Below are 14227 nucleotides of genomic sequence, written 5' to 3' on the forward strand. Positions count from 1 at the left end.
CTCAGTTCATCCCTTTCAGAGTGGAGGAAGCTGGTAATTATAGATGGAGCTTGCCCCGCTGCTCTATTAGTGAATCAATGTGACATGTGAGGCGCACAAAAGAACCCCCTGACCCCCGCTCTCATCAAAGTGTATCTACAGTATACAGTATTAGTTTGTGAAGCTCTACTATTAAAATCTTTCTCAGCTTGGTTTGTCTTAATCATTAAGTGTTCTTTCCTGACAATTACAAGGAAATATCTCAAACCGGACACCCCAACTATAGACAACTTGCACGACATAATACACAAAATATTTATAGTGGAAAGAATAACCTTTTTCCAGAACCTTCAGGAAAAAAAACTTGAAAACTGTGGAAGCGATATATTTGACAGTGAAAACCATCTCTTGCTTGCTTGTGCTTTTGTATACTCCCTGCATTTTGTGTGTGTAGTTTTCTTAACACAGAACACAACCCATGTCTACTCCTTTATTTTTCCTCATGGTATCGTTTACATTTTGGATTCATTTTACTTATTTATTGTACGTTGGTTTGTTCGCTATTTTTGGGTCACTACAAAACATTGAACTGTTAAATGAGCAAAATGATATACACATACTATATAACCCCAACTAAAGAATAATAAAAAGTTATGTTATTTCCTAAAACCAGGTCAGATCCACATTGTGAGTGTCAGTCGGGCTGCTTTATACATCACCTCTCCACATCTTAAGGTCTACTTGGTGTCAAACATCATACCTTGTCCTGTACGTGTCTGTAAGGGAACTGTTTGGAACAGTAAAACCTGGTTAGATAGAGTTTAAGGCTGACACCACATGTCATTTCTAAGACTTTGATAGATAAGAGTTTTTAAAGGTAAGTTTAATATGGTTACACTCCAACCAGTGCCAAATTGTAGCATGGCATTTTCAAAATAAAAGCATACTTGAATCCAGTGAATTCAAGAATCGACTAATGTAAAAGTCTGAATTCAACTGAATATGCGGACATCATCGGACAATCCAACTAATTAGTCATGTTGTTTACCTTTCCTTTTTGAGAGTAACATCATGTTAAACTGTCATCTGACCCTAACAACAGTGACGGACTCATCCATCCGGTTATAGACATCTTCAGTGGACTCTGGCGCAGAGTTGCTAAGAGAGTTAATATTTGTGTCGCTCGACTAACAGTCTGTGTAGCTGTAACTGCGATGACATCACTACTGTAAAGCTTGCTCTGATTGGATCAGCTGTTTTTCACCAGGGTACAAAGAGCACACTATATCTATTTACATCCAGAGAGCAGGCTGACTCAGAGGGCTGGAGCCAGGCAGCTGACACATTACTGATGCTTTGTACAACATCTGTTACCTCGACATGCTAATAGAACGTATGAATACAAATGTATTCATATTTTAGTTTGGAAGATGTTTCCCAGCTGTTGATATCATTACATTATAAAACAAATTGCCAGTAGAATATATAGGCACAATGCAAATGTGGAAATAAGCTAGGGATAATGACCTATTACTGTAGCCCAGCCAGGGATGAACTGGGAACTAAATCAGACTGCTTCAAAAGTATCTTTGCTTTGACAAAAAAATACATTTTGGATATTTTATTTCACCTCTCCTGTCTCTTCCTGTAAAATATTGAAATGTTTCAGAATCATCTTGGACTCAAGTATGTGTACACATCTATCATATTGACCAGAGGTATGTCAGAGCAGTGTTATAAGATGTGGTGCGTCGGAAATCAGTTGATAAAAACGTTTCCAAAGAATGAAGTTGACAGCAATTCATTTCTCCCTTGTTCTCATAAACAGAGCTGAGCAAGTGTGGGTGGAAACTCTGCAGCTTTATCTCTTTTCCATATCACCCTGTAGTCCAGATATATAACCACCAGGTTCCACAGTGTAATGAATATTAAACGGACTAGAAACCTGTTCTGTGTAGATGTACATTTGAAGGAAACACTTTCAATTTTGAAATAAACGAGACATGGCATACCAGTGAGAAAGAGCTTGTAGCAATGTTATAACATTAGCTCTACTGGTAAGGGGAATGAAGTGTGTGTACCCCAAACAAAAGCATAAAAACAAACATATTAGAGATGACTGCAGAGGAAACAGGCAAAGCTGTACTCACAACAAACTATGTCAATACATCATTTAACATGTAGTTTTAATCAGAAACTCAAGGTAGCAGCCACTCACACTACGCTGCATAACAACAGTGTCTAGTTAAAGCCAACAGAAAGGAAACCACGTGAAACCTGAAGAGAATCCCCCTGAATGTATTCATGGTTGAATGAGGAAGTACACATCTGATACATATTCCATTTACTGTACGCAGCAGGAGGGGAGAGACTCTATGACATGTATACAATGACAAATGTTGTCTTTTCTTATACATGGCTGTTAGAAACGTACCTGTTTCACATCATAGGCGAAGAGCACATATTTCAGATCAGGGGAGACGGAGTACTTTGCCACGTTGAAATTAATCTAGTGGAAAATAGAGAAAAATAAAACAGAGACTTAGACCCCGGCCACACGAGGACGAAAACGGTCGTTTGCGTTACTGTTTAGTGTCATATAGACCGTTCGGCCACACGAGGACGACCAAATACGGCACTAAACGACTGCGGAAACGATAACGGGTCCCAAGGTGGATAGAACGGCATACGCAACGCTCTGGGGGGGTCCAACGGCTCCGTGTGTGCGCCCTATACGATCATTTTCTGATAATGATGAGGCAATAGCCCCGCCTCTCCCCACCTCTGCTGCTCACCCCAGCGTCAAAGTAAACTGCACACTGAATTCAGATTATTTATCTTTCTCTCGATATGGACATAAACGCGAGTGAAGTCTAATCTGACAGGACGGAGACACCTCTCAAACTACCTAGTTATAAATATGTTTATTTTTACTGTCGGCCGGGTCACTCATTACTGGATCAGCTGCTGCATGAAACAGACACTGACGCTGTCCAAAGAGAGGGAGGAAAAAGAGAGGCTCCGTGTATTTTATTATTATATTATATAGAGTCGTTATTCATTTGTTTTAAAGCTCAATAAATAACAAAGAAGACCTTTGACCGGCACTTTTATAATTTTGTCCGGAAGATTTAAACTTTATTACACGTTGACTGGCGAAAAACTCTGCCCGGTTCCCTCGGCCCCCACCGCGGAGAATAAACAGAAGGGCAACCATGACAACCATGCTTCTTCGCTGCTTTTGTGGAGGAAGTTACAGCGCCACGTACAGGCTCCTGCATATGTACTGCAGCTTCTCCAGCGGTTGGAGCTAACCGGAGCGGTCTCGTGTGGGCAGACACTATCCGGTGAATATTGCGTGTGGACGGAAGCTTTTTTGCGATTGCGTTAATCCTATGCGTTTAGCCGTTTTCGTCCTCGTGTGGCCTTATTGTGTGCAATGTCAATCACCGTTGAGACCAACACATCATCACTATTAGGATATGGTCAAATACTCGATACAATACAAACACATTCAAACACACCTACTGCAGTCATAGGTGCACACACTAAACATGACTTAATAGTTACATTTTAGCTTGACATTTGTATGATATCACTCAAATGCATTGTTTTGTTAAAGACAGTTTTTGTTTTCATCCTAATTAACATCAAAATGGTTGTAAGCTGCTGTCCCCTCCTTCCCAAACAGAGCAACAGAAGAGTGCTGCTTTAAACAGAGCTCAATCAGTCCATACAGAAATACACATTGGACCGTACCATATGGTGACTCTTTTGATTCATTGAGTTAGAATATTTAAAAACATAACTGGGTAGCTTATTTATAAATACGTTTATTTATGTACTCTATGTTTATTTTTTTCTTTGGGTTTTGGAGTAAACGTCCATTTCATTTGTTTTGTTCACCTTTTTTTCTCTCTTATTAAAAGCACTTAAACTTGTTTGCAACTCAAGTCATCCTATTTTTCTTTCAACCACACTTTTGGTAACAATCATGATTTTATATTGTGATAAAACCTTATAATGTAACATAGAGTATACAAATCAATCTACTTACAAATGTGGTGTTTGTCAGGACAATCTCAGATTCGTTTGTCAGGATGTTGAACTTGATGACGTGGCCATCACTGTTTCTGTAGATGACTTCTGAGTCTGTGAATAGAAACAAAGGGAACATAGAAAAACAACATTTCAAATTGCATTTTGGAAGCTGTCCTTCGAAAGACAAAACCCCAAAGCCTGCAGCAGCCGACTCTTTTAGAAGTGAAGACGCCACCGAACAAATGCTGTCTGAGCCTCATCGTTCCCTCAAATGAAATAACAGACACAACACAGCTGACAGCCAGACATGCTCAACTTTGTGCAACTAACTGATTAACTGTGAGAATCAAAAGTGAGATTTCACTGCCAGACAAACACAAAGCCTGCGCTTTTATCTTCTAGGTAACACAGCGTGTTGATGTGAGGAGCTGTGTAGCGCCGCCAGGAGAAACATCTTGTGTTCTGAGCCGCATTGATTGAACTAGGCCGCTTTGTTTGTTTTGAGTCACAGCCAAACGTTCAGAAATGTAGCCTTAAATGTCACAGTATGGGGGATTGTCACCAACACAAAGGCATGAAAACACTCTGAACCTCAAAGCATGCAGACGTACAAATACATGGCATCAAACAATTAATAAGCAAATGTGTCTTTCTCGTACTTATTAACTTTATTAATGCTCAATATGCTAAAACACAGATGAAAATGATCAATCAGTTTATCTTTTTTTAGGTTATTTGACATTGAAATGATTCATCTGATGACACTGTGGCCATGGACATTGGAGGCAGTTGAATTACCAACAACTGACAGTATCGTCAAGAGCACGAGGCACGAAGCTCTCCAGTTCAGCAGCTCCTTTCATTAACGCCCAGAAACGAGGGGTTACGTATGGTAACCCTTGTTATATTAGCACAGGCGGAGCCCTCTACTGGACTCTATGGGTACTACCTTATCATGCAAGCATTCATCCACTGATACTTCTATAAACGTAGCCGGCCCCCGGGGCAGGCCTACCTGAATGCGAGCGCATCTCACCGTATAAAAGGAGGCCTCGCCTCCTGACTGTCATCCTACACCTCTCTTCAGCGAGCAGCATAGGACAGACAGGGCCCCGAGTAGAGGGCTCCACCTGTGCTTATATAACAAGGGTTACAATACGTAACCCCTCGTTATATAAGCACAGGTGGAGCCCTCTACTGGACTATATGGGCCCTCTATGGGCTCACTATGCACCACCTCTCCTGAGTCCCTAAGGAGCATGGGGAGAGAGCAAGTGCCCCATGTCCCCCACACTCAGACACGCTTACCCCGTGAAGAGCGTGTGAGGACTATGACGTGGAGGGCTCTCCCTCCTGCCCTAAAGCAGGGGGAAAGAGTCCTCCAGCCCCTTATGGGCCCAGTGCGCGCCACGTCGCCCAGACGCCACCATGCATATGTCCTCCACACTCACGCCGTTAAATAAGGCTGTTGACACAGCCACAGCCCGTGTAGAGTGTGCACGAACCCCCGTGGGGCAGGCGCCTATCCGTAGTAGGGATGTTAAGATTCACCGATTCGCATCGATGCACCGGCATAAACGTTCAAGATGCGAGTGCACCGGTTGAAAGAGTGCACATCGGCTACAGTTTGGGTTGAACTCACGATGCATCAATTGTAGTCTTTGCATCGGTAAAAAACCGGTTCATTCATATAATATCCCCTCATCCTGTCAACACTCAGCAGAGACGATCTTTGATCTTTGCTTTGCACATATTTAGCCGAGAGTCTCAGTTATCAACACACATGGAAGTTGAGGAGAAAGAGAAACACCGCGCACTGAAAAATACCTACACATCAAACGTTTGGCAACATTTTTCAAGAAAGACGGTCAACTTGAAAAATCACTCGCAAATTGTTAACGATGCCGAGCCGCTTTAAAGTACACAAGTAGTACGAGGAACTTAGCGATGCACATAAAGAGGCGACATGGGGTCTGCGGCTGAAAAGAGAAACCTGAAAGTTAGACGTATGAGTTAAATCACTCAGTGAGGTGTTCTGTCAGAGAGAGAGGTGTTTAGTTTACAGCAGCCTGTGACTGCCAATAACAGTTGAAATGTCTTCCTCACTGTAAGCAGCTATGAAAGACCTGTTTATGAAAGAGGTTGTTTTCTTTATTGTTCCTATAGAAACCAGTGCTTTCTGCTCACTGGTGAGTTAGCCTCTGGATGAGTGTTAAGCACATCAGACTGGCAGCTGTATGGGCATTGCACTATGGTAGCTGTTATTAGCACATTGTTACTCATAGGCAATGCATCCTTAAATAGTTTAACTGTGAGGTGTTATAACATTGAACTGTACTCTGGAGACAGAGAACCCTAATACACTTGTGAAAAGGCCAGTCTGTGAAAGGTCCAAGTGTTTGTTTTGTTTAAGGTAAAAAAGAAACAGCATGATGGGATGCGCAGTACTAGTAGAGAGAACCAAATATGTAAAGCACTTTTTTGTTAATGTATGATTTGCTGCATATGAGGAATAAAACAAAAATCCTCTGTCGTACCATATTGAATTGTATCATTATTTTGCATCGTGTTGAATCGCATCGTATCGCCACGAATCGCATAATGTTGAATCAAATCGTATCGAGCTGTATCGCAACAGGGGTGAATCGTATCGTATCGCCTGGTGTTTCAAATGTATCGTTAATGTATCGTATCGTTGGCAGCGTCTCGAGATGCGCATCCATCGGCCTCACGGAGCGTCCACACTACAGCTTCAAAAAAAGCTTGGAGCTGGGCGTGTCTGAAGCTTGGGGATTTTATTCGAGCAACGCGACAACCAACAACCAATCACATGAATCTCCCGCCCCCGACATACAAAGCAAAAAACCCCGGGGATTTTATGGGAGCAATATATATATATATATAAACTCCCCAAACAGGCGAAAACCTACCAGTTTCACCCACTGTCTCTGCCACCTCCCTCCATGACTGGTTCCTCCGGTTTGTATCCCGGTAGGTGAAGAGTCATACAAAACCGGGTGATTTGCTTCGGCGATAAATAGTTTCTCCTCCATCTTTTTTTGAAATATAGAAATGAACGGCGGGATATCTCTCCCAGCTTAGACGCGGTTTGATTGGCTAGCGCTTGAGCTGTCAGATTTTCAGAAACGGGATTTGATTGGCTGGCGCTGTCTACTCCGGCGTCTCCGGCGGAGACGGACTGCTATGCTACCCACAATTCAGTTCGGCGAAAAGCGAGGCAACGTGACGTCACCCCATTTAAAGTGAATGGGCAGACGCGTTGGAAACTGTTTTTGAAGCTGTCGACGCTGTAGTGTGGACGCAGCGTCAGTGATGGAGACGCACATCCCTAGTCCATAGGGATGTGCAATGCACTCGCAGAGCCAGCCTGCCAGGCGTTTCTTGGACCCCACCCCCGAAGCACGTGTGTGTGTGTGTGTGTGTGTGTGTGTGTGTGTGTGTTTGTGTGTGTGTGTGTGTGTGTGTGTGTGTGTGTGTGTGTGTGTGTGTGTGTGTGTGTGTGTGTGTGTGTGTGTGTGTGTGTGTGTGTGTGTGTGTGTGTGTGTGTGTGCAGTTTCTGTCAATCCACAGAAACTGCCCTCCTTGCTGTCACTGAGGAACTGCACACTGCTAAAGCAGCCTCCCTCTCCTCTGTCATCATCCTTTTGGACCTGTCTGCTGCATTCGACATGGTGAATCATCAGATCCTCCTTCGCGCTCTCCAAGAACTTGGAGTTTCAGGCTCTGCACTTTCCCTCCTCACCTCATACCTCAAAGACCGCACCTACAGGGTTACTTGGAGAGGGTCCGAGTCCGACCATTGTCAATTAACTACAGGGGTCCCTCAGGGCTCTGTTCTTGGTCTCCTCCTCTTCTCCTTGTACACAAACTCGCTCGGATCAGTCATTAGCCCGCATGGTTTTTCATACCACTGCTACGCTGACGACACCCAATTAATTCTGTCCTTTCCCCGCTCAGAGACCCAGGTCGTCGCACGCATCTCTGCTTGTCTAGCTGACATCTCTCAGTGGATGTCTGATCATCACCTCAAGCTCAACCTTGACAAGACTGAACTGCTTTTCCTTCCGGGAAAAGATTGTCCCACTCTTGACCTAACAATCAACATCGGCACCTCTGTTGTTTCCCCGACTCAGACTGCAAGGAATCTGGGTGTGACCCTAGATAACAACCTGTCCTTCACTGCAAACATCGCTGCTACAACCCGTTGCTGCAGATACACGCTTTACAACATCAGGAGGATGCGTCCCCAGCTGACCCAGAAAGCGACGCAGGTTCTGGTCCAGGCTCTCGTCATCTCACGCCTAGACTACTGCAACTCCCTCCTGGCTGGTCTACCTGCATGTGCCATCCGACCTCTGCAGCTCATCCAGAATGCAGCGGCTCGTCTGGTCTTCAACCTTCCTAAATGTTCCCACACCACTCCGCTCCTCCGCTCCCTTCACTGGCTTCCGGTAACTGCTAGAATCCACTTCAAGACAATGGTACTTGCGTACCATGCTGCTTATGGATCTGGCCCTTCCTACATCCAGGACATGGTTAAATCGTACACCCCAGCGCGTGCACTCCGCTCTGCATCAACCAAACGGCTCGCTGCACCCTCGCTGCGAAGGGGACCCAAGTTCCCAACGGCGAAAAACACGTGGGTTTGCTATCCTGGCTCCAAGATGGTGGAATGAGCTCCCCATTGACATCAGGACAGCAGAAAGCTTACACACCTTCCGGCGCAGACTGAAAACTCATCTCTTTCGACTCCACTTCGAGCGATAGAACTATTAACAAAGCACTTATATACTAATAAAGGGCTGGCTTATCTAAAGCCAGTTGAGTAGCACTTGAAATGTTTTTGCTCTATGAAGCCTGATGTACTTATATGATTCTGTTTTCTTCAAGTTTGTATTTTGTTGGTCGAACGCACTTATTGTAAGTCGCTTTGGATAAAAGCGTCAGCTAAATGCAATGTAGTGTGTGTGTGTGTGTGTGTGTGTGTGTGTGTGTGTGTGTGTTGTGTGTGTGTGTGTGTGGTGTGTGTGTGTGTGTGTGTGTGTGTGTGTGTGTGTGTGTGTGTGTGTGTGGTGAGGGGTCATGTCTGAGTCTCTAGGGTTATCCAATGCCACTGGGCCTCATAGTAATGAATACGTTTAGGAGTACGCTCAGATGTTTAATCCCCAGCAGCTGCAGGCAGTGATGGCGCTCTGCACCCACAGGAAAACATTTCCAATGCAACACATTATGTTCCACCAAGCTTCCCCTGCAGTTATCGAACAGGGCGCTGCATTACCACCATTACCACCAACTTTTTTTTAAATATATATAAGTTATATATATTTAAAAAAAGTTAACCAGTGATATATTAAAAAAGGGGGGAAAAACTCCCCTAAAATCGCTGTCCTGCAGTGTTTGTTAAGTTCTTTCTTCTTATGTCTGCCTGAACAGAAGGCTTCCATTCGAGGGGCGCCTGAACCGGAGAATTTGAAGGTTTGAATCCTTTGTACTGTATAACACAAAGGACAATAACACATTTAAGCCAGCACAGCCGTCATTAACATTGTCATGCCAAAAAATGTAAATAAATAATTTCATAAATGTTCAGTAATCACATTTAAAAGTTATCTCTAATATAGTTAAGAAATCATTTATATGTATATCTTGTATCTATAGCTTATCTATGCTTTATCTGTGGAGCTTTAACAATTAATGTATGTGCTGTGTTGCAATAGCTTACACTATCCCATTTATGATGAAATAACTATATATAACTCCCAAAAAATATAAACCACCCTCCAAACCTATGTGTCTTGATGAGGTCATTCCCGAGGTATTGAAATATTGGTCCTGTTAAGCCCAGTGGTATTAAGCTCCAAATCAGTGCATGCCTTTGCATGGAAAGAATATTTGGAGCTGATAAGAAGGAAGCGGTTCCTGTGATCTTGAATACATCAGCAAAGGTGTGCTGCGCCGGTGCACTGCGCTGCACTTGTCTCCTTAAATAAGAAATGTTCGTAGCTGAAAAAGAACAAGCTAAGACTGATGTATAAGTAATGTCCTACCTCTGTAACCCGATGAATAATGAAATGCCTTGGCTTTATTCTGCCATGCTTAACTCTGCAGTTTAACATGCTGGATTTAGTAATGGTCGCTGTACGGCACATGCCACCACTGCAGCTTAGGGTCTCTTATTTTAAAACGCCTAAAGACTGCCAGCGTGTTTTTATTTCTACATTGCTAATATGACATCATTAAAAAGCCAGAAACTGCAAAAACTGAAAACGACTTATTTCAACTTAAATTTACACCGGTCCTTGAACAATTCTTGTGTGACCAATGCCTCTCACTCAAAAATAAACATGTGCACTAAACAGATCCTATCAAATATTCCGTAGAACCATGACTGAAGTCTGCTTACAGAGCAGAGAGAATAAGTTGCAAGAAAAGGTTGTGAAAATGTGAAAGAAATAATATGTTTTAATAGTGGTTAGACTTGTTTGGAACACAGTGAAGAAGCTCTTTTTCCTTTCAGTTCTCTCAGTTGAGTTGTATTGCAGTGAGAATGGAGGCTACCATGAGTGAAATGTGACAGGAACAGAAAGCGCTGTGAAACTGCTGGAGGTTGAGAGGGGGAGGAAAACTCTCCTGAAGCTCCGAGAGGATCCTCACAGCAACATTTAATAAAAAGCCGTCATTATGTTATCTTCATTCCAGCCTGTCCTCCTACAAAAAATGACCATATAGGCCGATTGTTCATGCCCTCATTACGACCCAGAGACACGTTTTAAAGTGTATGTTGTTTCTTACACGACCACTAGAGGTGCTCTAGTGGTCGTGTAAGAAACAACATGCTCTCGGCCCGTTCATTGCAAACGCTCCGGAGGGACGTTTATTCACAAATAACCCTCTCTGGAAAATCCTAAATTGTGGAATAGTTTGGCCATTAAAATGCTTTTTGATTCGATTTCTGGCGAGAAGTGTATATTGTACTTTTAGAATCCACGTCCAGTGGATGTGTAGGATCTATAGTTTGATAGATATTACGAAGATGATTTGAGGTCTCACCAGGATAACGTGTATGCAGCTTCCATGTAAACTTTAAAGTTAGCGTGGGTGAAAACTGTTTTTCCGGTCTCTACGTTTTCGTAATAAAACGGGATATATTCCCCTCACTGTCAAATGATTACACAGTGATATCTGCATTACTCATCAGCTAAAAAACATCAGTTTATCCTTGTTAATTACACAATATTGATTGGTTTAAATTGTGTACAATGCTTTTGTGTTTTTAACCTTTGATTCAGAGAAACAAATAGTTTTTTAGGAGTTTAGACACTACAGAGTTTCCGAAGACACTACACTACCCAGAATCCTCAGTTATCGTTTGGGACTACAACATCTGCCTTGCTTTACAAACCCCGTGATTAGTCATCAAGCCCTGTGATTGGATGTTGGAGTGGCAGTGCGACAAGGTTACGCTGAGCGTCAACAGCTCTTTGAAATGGAATGGAACCACGGCAGACTTTCCAAAACTGGAATTGGACGGGTCCAATTAATATACCCACATGACAGCTAAGGTCAGAAGAGCTTTAACAGCTGGTCTTATGTCTGTGACCCCTCCTGTTGTTCATTGATAAGCCTGAAACATGCACTTGTCAAGGTTCAGAGGCACATTTTGCAAATATGGCAGTAGCCATCGATCATCTTAAGATAAGATAAGATATACTTTATTGATCCCAAGTTGGGAAATGTTTTTGTTACAGCAGCATGTACTACTTTGTTCTACTCCACTACGATTCAGAGGTTAACCTGGTATTTTTACTCCACTACATTTATTTTAGTTACTTTGCAGATTCTGATTAATGATGTGAAATATAAACAACCCTTAAATCAGACTTTAGTTACACCTGAGTCAAATTCAGGGAAGGTGATTGTCAAGTGCCAAAATAAACTATGCAATATATTGGACGTTAAGTACTTTGTCAGACTTCATATTTATCTGTGGATAACCCCAACGTTTTTTTCTTATTCAAAAGAAGACCTTAACTTAAAGTATTCTTTAATGTTTAAATAAAGCCTTATTAGTTTGTCTGTTTTGCACATCCTCCTGTTAATATCTTTGGACGTCCTGCACTAGCTGTTTTAATGTAGCGATCACTTCAGTATCTTCTTGATACTTTCTATTCTATATTTCTATCATGCCTTCTACTTTCCCCGAATGTTGTATGTAGGCTACTCTTAATATTTAAATGTTTTCATCAAATAAAACTTATTCAACAACAAAATTCAATAACGTGCTTTAACCACTAGGCGGTGCGGGTTAAAAAACCAGTGGTGTAGTTAATAAAACATAATAATATCAAACATAATATGACTATTAACTTTATTGTGAAATGAAAACAGAACGGTAAAGGAAAATACAGTTTCAGTCTCTCGATGTGAAGCTTATGCATTGTACCATGAACCTGTATAGACCTGTAACAGTCAACTGCATGAGGAGTTGGAAAGGTAGTAAATAATATCTTTAAAAACTACAAAAAAATCCCTTTATATCAACTGTGCACCGTTATGGTGTAAATATAACCTATCTACCAATTGGATCAAATATAAAAGTCAGCCGAATTAGTGTTGATACTGTAAGGAGACGTATTGTGTGAAAATAAATGGAAGATGTTGTTTAATTGCTAATATATTTATGATCCACGTCACGTATTCAGTTTTGGCGGCATCTCTTACAGTTTGTCAAAAGGTCTTCTCATCAGGGCTCTATAAATAAAGAACTACGGCAGATATGTAATATGTAATGCAGCCGAACCGTGTATTACAATGCCGTTATGTGATGACTTCCAAAGAGAAAGGCAAGAACACTCGAAATAAAGTATTATTTTATTTAAAAAAAAAGTTTTTCCGATTTCATATCGCATAAACACCATCTCCCAACATGCATTGTGGCTAAAAACGAAAGGTGCCTCTCAGAATCGAAAGAGAAAAACCTATGGGAAAAACACAAAAGCATTGTACACAATTTAAATCAATAAATGTCGTATAATTAACAAGGATAAACTGATGTTTTTTAGTTGAGTACTGCAGATATCACTGTTAAATCTTTTGATCATTGGGTTCATTATGAAAACGTCGAGATCGGAAATATTGTTTTCAACCCGTAACTTTACATGGAGGCTGCCGCATACCTCAAATCATCTTCGTCATATCTATCAAACTATAGATCCTACATATCGACTGGACGTAGATTCTAAAAGTACAATATACACTTCTCGCTAGAAATCTAATCATAAAGCGTTTTAATGGCCAAACTATCCTACAATTTAGGATTTTACAGAGAGGGTTATTTGTGAATAAACGACCATCTGTAACGTTTGCATTCAACGGGAGCACTAGAGGGCGAACACTTTAAATGTAATTATAGGACGTATTAAAGGGGGGGGTAGGTAAGTTTGAGAAACCGGCTCGAGATACACTTTTTGTTATATTCCATGGAATGCTCTTAACATCCCGATAGCAATGAATATCTTAAGTGCTTTGACAAAAAATCCATTAAAAAAATGCATCTGTGGAAGCCGTAATACTGTAAAAAGTACAACCAATCAAACGGATTGGATTGCCGCCCTGTCTGTCAGCCTTCTATCTCGTGCATGCACAAATGTATCTCGTGCCAGCAACAGGCGGCCACTTTCACCAGTCTGCTGACGTCATGTACGCATTCATGTGTGTTGGAAGAGGTGAAGGAAGGGGCGGATTCTTTTCGGCTGTGTACTTTCAAATTTTAGTGCACTCGAGCCGGTTTCTGAAACTTACCTACCCCACCTTTAAGCGCTTGAACAAACGACATATTATTTGGTCGTAATAAGGGCCTGAACAATCGGCGCATTTGGTCGTATGAGTTGGAGGACTTGTTGCTTCATTCAGGTTGGTAAGAAATATGATATGAAAAAAAAGTGTTTATGGAAGAGGCAGGGATTAGTCATGACCTCCTCTCAATACTCAGCGTGTGTGAAGTGTCCTTATATAGAGATACATAATAATGTTATATGCAGAGCACCGATTTAGCCTGAGCAGAAATATAAAATGAAATATTCATTCTCAAAGGAATAAATCCATCCATCCATCTTCTCCCGCTTATCCGTGGTCGGGTCGCGGGGGTAGCAGTTCAAAGGAATACAAATATTTTAAATAAATAATG

General features: G+C 41.8%; 1 protein-coding gene across 1 annotated transcript in view; it reads right to left on the reverse strand.

Annotated features, from left to right (window-relative positions):
- LOC117547582 (inactive dipeptidyl peptidase 10-like) overlaps window positions 1–14227 on the reverse strand; it is a gene marked incomplete in the record, with an annotated part of 254446 nt that overhangs the window by 106842 nt on the left and 133377 nt on the right. The window contains 2 exon segments of the mRNA XM_034218401.1: window positions 2414–2488; window positions 4037–4131. Of these exon segments, the coding sequence (XP_034074292.1) occupies window positions 2414–2488; window positions 4037–4131 (170 nt within the window).

Source organism: Gymnodraco acuticeps, unplaced genomic scaffold (assembly GCF_902827175.1).
Source record: "Gymnodraco acuticeps unplaced genomic scaffold, fGymAcu1.1, whole genome shotgun sequence".
Classification (NCBI taxonomy): Eukaryota; Metazoa; Chordata; class Actinopteri; order Perciformes; family Bathydraconidae; genus Gymnodraco; species Gymnodraco acuticeps.